Source organism: Drosophila yakuba, chromosome 2R (genome assembly GCF_016746365.2).
Source record: "Drosophila yakuba strain Tai18E2 chromosome 2R, Prin_Dyak_Tai18E2_2.1, whole genome shotgun sequence".
NCBI classification, from domain to species: Eukaryota; Metazoa; Arthropoda; class Insecta; order Diptera; family Drosophilidae; genus Drosophila; species Drosophila yakuba.
Genome location: NC_052528.2, coordinates 6838308 through 6847900, shown reverse-complemented (window position 1 = coordinate 6847900; position 9593 = coordinate 6838308). Strand labels below are relative to the sequence as shown.

The following is a 9593-nucleotide window of genomic DNA, read 5'->3' as shown; positions in this document are numbered from 1 at the left end:
GATTGTGGCCAAATTATAATGAGATATGCAAATGAGTGAGTACTTTTGATGGTGTGATTGAGTGTGGCAATAAAGTGAGAGTTGCGGGTGGAAAAGTGAAACCGACCTAAGAATTTTAGGTACACAAAAGAAGGTGTCATATGTAAGTTATTTCAAGCGTATTCTTAAAACTGTTGTGTAAATGGTTTTCTGAGATTTCCTGTTTAACGATCCAAACGCTTTTTCTTTCATGAATTCAGAAATCCTCATGATTTGTTTATAATTTTTGAGAAAAACTCATAAATGCATTAACACAACACTTACTCACTCAACGATATGCACTCATAGACAAGATATACACTTACGTACGTGATTGCGATTTTATTAAGCAACGTTTACTGAATGAAAACTTTTTGTTATTATCACCAGCGATCTTGGATCACGTACTAAGGCGAATGCTCGCAGGTCTTTTAAATTTATAGGCATCATGTCTTACGAAGAATCATGAATTATTATTGACTCGGTCTTGTTCTAGAGACCCACATAGATAACCAGAGATACTTCCCGACCCGGGTCAATGAAAACAAACTAGAATAAGGTATGTAATTTCATTCAAGTGGGGAAATAACCAATAAAATTATAAGTACATCAACTGGAGCTTTCTTTATGGCCGTATGGCAAGCGAGCAAGCAATAAGCAATAAATATTTGCAAAGATTTTCGCAGTCGCAAATATTCAGTTTTCTGCTCTGGAATTGTTTTTGATGCCTTTGCGGTTTATTACCGGTACGTGTGTCTAGAACGCCCACGATTTTCCTCACGATTTTCCACTCGGAACCGACTCTTAATATATAATATTGATGATATATATGTATGTGCAAGCCAATTTGCTGCTATATGGAATGTCAAACAAAATGCGTATAAATGGCTAGATGGAAAGACATATCCCGCCTATTGCCCGACGTGTGGGCTATATTGGCAAATTTATTCAAATATGAATAGCTAATCTTCATGTGTAAAAATCATAATATTTGTGGGCGGTTGAGCTTTTTTTAAAACCATATTTTAGTAGGCAATTGAGATAAAGAATGTTGATGGCAAGTATATTTTTAATGTCTTGGTTAATCTAAAATTAACATTATATTTTTTATTTCTAACATTTCTACATTTAAATAATTGAAATTTTAAAATTGAACACATTAAGTAAGTGGCTTTTCACACATGTTGATCATGCATCTGGATGGGGGATTCATGGCTTTTTCGGGACTGCACTTGAAGGCCTCCTGGAACTCAGGAAGATTCATGTAACCCCTATTCAACTGGGCAGCAAAAATCTCCGTTTGCCGGTTGCATAACTGCTGGGCAACTGCATAGAAGAGAACCCTTTGTGGATTCAATCCGAAGTAATCCAGCACAAAGGTCTCCGCAAAGGCGAACCTTTCACCTTGAAGCCAAAAGTGATAATCCCTGAGAGAATACTGAAAAGAGCGATAAAACTGGAAGATCTCTCCTATCTCGTGCGAACCAAGTGGCCTGTAAATAGGAGCCAATTTTGCGTCGTAGTGTTGAAGTGACTGTCTTTCTAAACAATCCATGGCAGAATAGTGGCCGTCGGTATCCAAGAGAAGTCGGGATTCCCTCCAAAGTTCCAAGCCATGTGTGGCATAATAGTGATAAGTGGGGCGGTGCAAGGAAAGCAGCACGAAATGGAGAAAATGTCTCAAGAAATAGGCTGGCTGATTTACGTCTTCCTCGTCCACATACGGCGATACAAAACTATGACGCAGTTGAGCCCGTCTGAGGATCAGGAGATTTCCATAAAAGGAGTTCTTTACAAATCCCAATCCTCCGTAGTTTTCGTTTAGTTCAGTTATGTTCAGATAGTTTTCTGCATGATTGTGGAGAATGCGTGCCACCTGAAGCTCCTTTTTCTCCATAGAAGCTGGCCACAGGTGTCCAAACCAATCTCTTCTGGACAACTTGGATCTCCTAAGTTTCTGAAAAAGTGTGGTATGAAGTTGATAGGATGCCAGAGCAACTTCCCTGCTCAGATGGGGTCTTAAAACATGCCATTGCCAATATTCAGCGTGCACTAGTCTCTCGAACTCCTCAGATACTTTATAGCAATCCGGATATCGAAGCTGCTCCTTAGCCTGCCACACCACATAGTTGTACACAATGCGAGGTTCCGTTTGTCTGAGTATTTCCCAGCCATGAGTGATCTTCTCGACATCTAGAAGAAACTTGCGCGCTCCTTCCAGCCGCTCCTCGGAGAAGTTAAGTGCGGCAAAATACTGCTGAAAATAATCCATTGCGTTTTCATCCAGGAGGAGCTGTTCTTGACCTGGTCTGGAGGTGGTGGTTTTGGCATTTCTGCTCAAACTTCTTGCGAGTGGGAGTTCTCCTCTTAGTCCGCGACACAGGACCCTCATCTCATGTGATATTATGCGGGGCACTTGATGATGTCGACCTTCCATGACATCAGATAAGCTTGATTGAAAATCCGCGATACTAGGACAGCGCAGTTCCTCCATGGGACTCACATAGATCGTATCCATGGCGAAATAGATATGAAGTAGGGTGGGCAAGCCATGGGCTAAAAGTTGAGCTGACAGAACTATCCAATTCAGCTGCCCATTAAGGCTCCTTCGCTCCCATTGGTGTTTGAGGAAAGGCCAGGAAGAGAGCACCTCTTTATGTCTGGCTAGGAATGGAATCTCCTCCAGCATGCGTTCCCAATGGGAAGTCACACGAGTAGGGGTAAAAAAATTCCGTTCTCCCCTCTTTCGGCATTCCGCATACAGTTGAGAAATCAACCGTCCTGGTATAGTTTCGAAATTTCCAACCTCAGCCGTAAAGAAGTGCATTCTGTCTTGTTGGTTATACAAATAAGGTGGAAGGAAATCCTCTGGATTTTCCTCCTTCGTTTGATCGAAGTTTCCACAAGCATGTGCATAGAAGTCATCACACGGATCCATTGAGTCATTCTTAATTTTTACCAACTGTTGCAAGTTGCTTTTGTACAAATGGCTAAAAAACTGGCCCGAATCCACTTCCATTTCCACTCCCGTAACTGAACCCGCATCTTCTTCATCTTGAGACCTCACTATTTGAATAATAGCGAATAAAGCAAACTGAATCTTCCAGCGCATTTGTGATCCGCTCGTGTGTTCTGTTCTACGAAAACTGCGCAAAATCGTGCTCAGAATTCCTCCCTAATGTATTGATAAGCCACGGAAGCTGCGGATTGAGCTAAATATTCTCGATTCTATCAAAGTTCCCAGTTCTCTTTGCGCTCTTTAATGGAGCTCGCCTTGAACTTAAAGAACTTTGCTTTCCGTTTTCTTTGCTTTCCGCAAAATCGTGCTCAGAATTCCTCCCTAATGCGAATTGAGCTATATATTCTTGATTCTATCAAAGTTCCTAGTTCCCCTTGCGCACTTTAATCGAGCTCGCCTTGACCTTAAAGATCATTGCTTACCGTTTTGCCCTACATTACATTACATAACATTACATTACATTAATACAATTATGTCGTAATGATTGAAATTATGATTAATAATTACATGCATGTAAATATGTGAATTTCAAGTAGATATCACGCATATATATCTATTACTGTAGTGTGCTTGCAAAAATATTTGCAAACTTATCCCAAAAATCATCCGAATGTGCTTTACAAATATTGCGCATACGCAATGTGGCCGCAGCTGCTATAGCTCAACCTAAATATCTTATTCTATCAGGTAGATTTTTTTTTTTGTTTTATTTCATTAACATTAGAGTTCATCTACATGAAATTTCACTGACTTTTCATAATTATCTTGGTTATTATTTATATATGTATGTATATTCTTGTTTCAAGCCATTTTGTTTTTATGCCATTTGCGCATTGCATTTTCAAATGGACTTAATGACAAGTGTCAGCTTAGGGAAAGTATATGTTTTTTTTAGAAAAGTCAAGGACCCCAAATATGTGACAGTTGTTTTTGAACATTATGGCTGGTATTTATATGTCAACAGACGATATGATTGGAGGTTTGAAGGAGGTGTGGCAATGTAGAAAACGCTTTGTGCTTCAGCTAAAAAGGTGTTAGGTGGAAAGGATTTATGTATTCCCAGTTGAATTTTATTTATAAAGATATATTATTATAATATATTAACAACATAAACACTATGTGCTATTTCCAATTTAAACGATAAGAATTGTAGATCCCATGCCAAATTAAAACCTCATGTTTTTAGTTCCTGTGCACTTGCGGAAATTCCAAAACGCTGTCAATATTTTTGAGAAAAATGTTCCGAAAAATGGAACAAGCCATATACTAGATGCCAAAATTATTTTTAATAAACGTATTGTTATTGTTGGTGATTTGGCTTCAGATCCGGCCAACGGCTGCTCAGAAACTGTCAAAAGGCGCGCAGCAAATTTATTTTATTTATTTTCGATGTTATTTCTACGCGACTTTCCAAAAAGTCTGCACTTTCTGCCCTGGCAGTGGCGTCTCATTTTGGCCAATGGGACAACATATTTTACTGTATGTATATCCAAAAGCACGAATACACTCTCACCAATCTATATCCACTTGTCAGATCTGCTCTAAGTATGCGTGAGTATGAATGCTTGCAGATCGCAAAGTATTTCATCTATATCCCAATTCGTGGACGGGCCAAAGATTTTAGTTGAGCCAAAGGCTTTCAGCAGTTAATATCACAAAATTGTGTCTTTCCCCAGCGAACAAAAAATCAAGGTAAGCCCAAGAGACAAGTGAAGTGACCTGAGAACCCCAGTTAAATGACAAAAAAATCGTGGGAGTTCAAAGATTGATTTCAAGTGTGCCGTTTCGTAAATATTTCCGCACCCGAATTCTTTTCAATTTTTTTGTTGGAACCGGTCCAATCTATAAAACTGGAAATATTTTAATCCATATAGACATACGGTTCTTTGATTGCTCTATCAGAAAATCAAAGAGCACAGAAACATCATGTAGATATAGCCAGACGACGACGAAGAAAAGAAAAATTTAATATTTTCCATATGGCTTTGATATCTGTCGACTTTATATAAAATTTTTTACTTATACCATTGAATTTTATTTGATTAGATTATTTTGAAAGAAAATCATATGTGGTGCGCGAAAATTTATTGCCGCCTCTTTTTTGTTTTTATGAAGATAAACTTCTCACGCGCCAATAAAAAATATTTCATGTATAAGTAATCCGAAAATAGGGAAAAGCATCTAAACCTGTCATTTTCAACCTAATAATAAGTAAACATTTAATCCGCAGAAAATTCAATCAAGATGAGCGAAGCCCGTAACTTGTTCACCACCTTTGGCATCCTGGCCATCCTGCTTTTCTTCCTTTACCTCATCTATGCCGTATTGTAAAATGTTTCCGGCAAGTAGAAGGTCCTTAGGGCAGGACAGAAGGTAAGACAAAAGGCATTCTAATTGATTTAAGGGCAGATGATCGAACCGTTTTAGTTTTTAATACAAAAATATTCCAAAAATCAAAAAATATTTTTGTATTGAAAGTAAGATTTATTTCAATGTACATTTCAATTACCCCAATTTTCCCATTGAATTTTATCGAGATAAATCCACATCAATCACGAACCTTGAAATGGTAATTAAGGCCAAATGTGCCATAAACTCAATGGGGACTACGTGATAAATAAAGATTCTTTCAATATTTAAAAACGTTTTAGGGCAACAGATTGGCCAAATGTAAAAGTTTTTCGGTTTAAAGTAAATAAATTTGTTAATCAAACACACAACTGGAGAAGAGAACATCTTCCCCAGCAAAAAAAACCAAGCCAACCAAAAATAAATAAACAAAACATTTTTCAAATGACAAGGTCCAGTCGGAAAAAGCAATTTGTCTAGGTGCAGTCCAGCAGATGAAAAATGTTCAAAGACCACAGAAAATTGGCTAGAATCGCATGGAATTCAAACTTACATATACATATGTATATCTCTAATATGCAGATCGATCCACATACGTACATATGTAGATATACAGATCTAGAAAATATTTGTGCCGCGTCAAAAATATTACCAACAACTGGACTCACATACAACCAAATAGCCGGTGATACATACATAAAGAAAAACGAATTTTTTATATATCGTCTATATAATCGGATCTATGTGGGTGGGTGGGTGCGTGCGCCCAGGCAATAGCCATAATTCCAAGCGCTGGCCAACTTTTTGTGGAGAAGTGGAATTCAGATCGGGAAATTCAGTTATTGCGCGCCTTTAGCTACGAACGGTTGGAAATCTCCTCAAGCTATTGACTAAATCCACCCCCACAAGTGTGTGATATCGATCGATCGATCTAATTGATTGAATTATCTAATTCAATATTATCCCTATAGCCAGCAGCCAAATCAAAGCAATCAAAATGAATGAGGCCAAAAGTTTGTTCACCACCTTCCTCATCCTGGCCTTCCTGCTGTTCCTGCTCTACGCCTTCTACGAAGCCGCCTTCTAGGCCCAACTCCCCAATCACCCATGATCACCAGTACCACCACCCATCAAGGATAGCTTACATGTTGAATTTCAATTCCAAGCCGCCGGCCATGCCATCATCTTGTGGCCCGGTGGAGCTTCTAGGACCCTACGCGTTTAAGATGTTTAGCATTTAATGGATTTCTACTAGTAACCTAAGCCAGGTGAGCACCCATACCCCTGCCAATTAATTTAATTATTAAACACACACATCAAACCAATTATCGAAACACTCCCTCGACGCCCAAGAAAAAAAAAACCTTGAATACATTTTTTGGCAGCCATTTGGCCTTTTCGACCGTTTCTATTTTTTAACGACAAGATTTCGACATGGCCCACTAAACACCTTCCTGTCGTCACAGCTCCCCGTCATTTGGAAGCATTAAAAATCATTTTCACACGGCATTTTCCAAATGTCGCAACTTTGTGATTCAAAATTATATTCGCTTAAATATGTTATATCCCTCCTAGTGCAGAAGCACAAAAAATTTTCAAAGAGACAGTTTTTTATGGCCTGAATTTATGATTGGCTAAGGTGGAAATTATAATTAATTTTCATTAAATGTTTTTGAATATTTCAGGCACTGCTGATAAATAAACTTGAACAAATATTCGAGTATACAGCGCTATTTTCGAGAAAATCCAATACTGCTTTTTGCAATCCCTCCATGATTTGTTTCAAGGAACCAAAAATAAATCTTTAAGAAGCTTATGTTCTTCGAAACAAACAAATGCCAACAGTTGTTTATGCCAATGTGGCCACTTTAAGAAACCAAACACGAAAATAATACATTTTATCAATCGCAGGGACTTTGCGTCAGAAAAAATGATTCTTGATTCTTCTTTTGTAATCAATAAGTCGAACACTGTTATAAAATAAATGTTTCAAAAAAATTCTCTGTTAATGCACATTGCAGATGACGTCAATGCCACCAGTTGCCAAAATCGGAGGCTCGGCGATCAGGATGAGCACTTGGATGGGTAACCCTGCCAAGTGGTAAATACCAATTATTTCGATCCCCTGGGATGCGCTTCAATTAAATATTTTCTTCAATATTTATTCGTTTGTTTTTTCACAGTGCTCTGCCACATTTCTTCCATCTTTGAGGCGCTGCAGGATCGATAAATCTTGAGAACTTTGCTGCCGGCCTTGGCGTCATCTGCTCTAATCATAAATATTGTTTTGTGATCTTTTTTATTTTCGTTCGGCAATGGAATCTACTTAGTTTGCAATTCATAGACCATGATGTACAGTATAAGCAAATTAAGAACAACACCAGCAATCAATGCGAACCATCGATTATTGGTTATTTCATTGTTAAACAACCACGTTTATCGCACTCGTACTTATTAAGACATGCATAATGTATAACTGCATTTTACTCGACTTTTCTTAAATAACTTGTGAATAACATCCGCAAAAAACAGCAACAACAAACTGCAGGAATAAAAACACAAACACCAAACTATTTGTTACTTTTTCTTTAATTTTGTAAAATGTGGGGTTTTTATTTACAGTAATCAAAAATGAACTCAATCATATTTTAATTATGTATTTCGTATAAGTACATGTATTATGATTGTGGGGCCCACTTAAAGAAAATATAATATCTCAAGCATAATTTTAGGCTTGTTCAAATCTTGAATCGGTAAAAATACCGCATTACCGTTTGCTGTGATTTTTCATAAACAACGTACATGAAAGAAACAAGAGGTAATAATTGTTTATAATAAAACGAAGCTTCAATTGGATTTATAAAATGTAAGAAAATGTATCGATATTTATTTAGAAAATATTTTTGAAATCAACTTCTTTTAAATGGGGTTAAGCCTTTTAACAACGTTTAATGTGAAGAACATTGATATTTGAGCATCCTACAAACAATTAACAAATAAAACCCAATTTATTTTACTACGCACTATTAAATATGCAATTAGAAAGGTGTAATTTTTTATACCCGTTACTCGTAGAGTAAAAGGGTATACTAGATTCGTTGAAAAGTATGTAACAGGCAGAAGGAAGCGTTTCCGACCATATAAAGTATATATATTCTTGATCAGGATCAATAGCCGAGTCGTTTTGGCCATGTCCGTCTGTCCGTCCGTCTGTCCGTCCGTCTGTCCGTCTGTCTGTCCGTATGAACGTGAGATCTCAGGAAGTACAAAAGCTAGAAAGTTGAGATTAGGCATACAGACTCCAGGGACATAGACGCAGCGCAAGTTTGTCGAATCATGCTGCCACGCCCACTCTAACGCCCACAAACCGCCCAAAACTGCGACGCCCACACTTTTGAAAAATGTTTTAATATTTCTTCATTTTTGTATTGGTCTTGAAAATTTCTATCGATTTGCAAAAAAACTTTTTGCCACGCCCACTCTAACGCCCACAAACCGCCAAAAGCTGCCACGCCCACACTTTTGAAAAATGTTTTGATATTTTTTCATTTTTGTATTGGTCTTGAAAATTTCTATCGATTTGCAAAAAAACTTTTTGCCACGCCCACTCTAACGCCCACAAACCGCCAAAAGCTGCCACGCCCACACTTTTGAAAAATGTTTTGATATTTTTTCATTTTTGTATTAGTCTTGTAAATTTCTATCTATTCGCCAAAAAACTTTTGGCCACGCCCACTCTAACGCCCACAAACCGCCAAAAACTGTCCTTCGCACTTACACTAGCTGAGTAACGGGTATCAGATAGTCGGGGAACTCGACTATAGCGTTCTCTCTTGTTTTTGCTTAGTCTTTGCTTCCAGCTAAAATATAATTTCGTGCAATTGTGGTCAGTTCTTCGATAGATCTTTAAAGTACTTATACTTAATTTGCATGTGGCATAATGCAAATTATGGCCTTTAACTACTGGGCACAATTTAATAAAACAAACAAAACAAGAGGGAATGCAATAGTAGATTTGCTCGACTTTCAGACACCCGTTACTAAGCTAGTAGGATTGCTAGAACGATTACAGTAGACACTTGCAACACTATTAATAAAACGAAAAAACTAACAAAACATTTTTCAATGTTTGGTCGTCACAGTGTTGGATAGAAGAAGGACTCACCTAGTAATCCTGATCAAGAATGCATATCCTTTTAACGGAAAC

At 37.7% G+C, this 9593-nt stretch overlaps 1 protein-coding gene and 1 long non-coding RNA gene across 5 annotated transcripts; one reads left to right on the top strand and one right to left on the bottom strand.

Annotated features, from left to right (window-relative positions):
• Nucleotides 1-20: 20 nt before the first annotated feature.
• On the top strand, nt 21-7956 carry LOC26534828. 4 transcript variants are annotated; one of them, XR_001454190.2, is made up of 6 exons: nt 4502-4516; nt 4572-4729; nt 5268-5410; nt 6358-6654; nt 7408-7487; nt 7570-7956. It is a non-coding gene; the product is annotated as an uncharacterized LOC26534828 (long non-coding RNA). The 4 variants fall into 4 exon arrangements; XR_001454188.2 differs by lacking the exons at nt 4502-4516; nt 4572-4729 and adding an exon at nt 21-35; XR_001454189.2 differs by lacking the exons at nt 4502-4516; nt 4572-4729 and adding an exon at nt 563-577.
• LOC6529503 lies at nt 1055-3162 on the bottom strand. The gene has a single exon (XM_002090469.4). It carries the CDS (start codon nt 3128-3130, stop codon nt 1178-1180), a length of 1953 nt encoding a protein of 650 aa, XP_002090505.1. The 5' UTR covers nt 3131-3162; the 3' UTR covers nt 1055-1177.
• Nucleotides 7957-9593: the final 1637 nt, after the last annotated feature.

What these genes read in the sequence shown, in the direction of transcription:
- LOC6529503 (XM_002090469.4), bottom strand. Translation starts at nt 3,130, where the DNA reads ATGCGCTGGAAGATTCAGTTTGCTTTATTCGCTATTATTCAAATAGTG.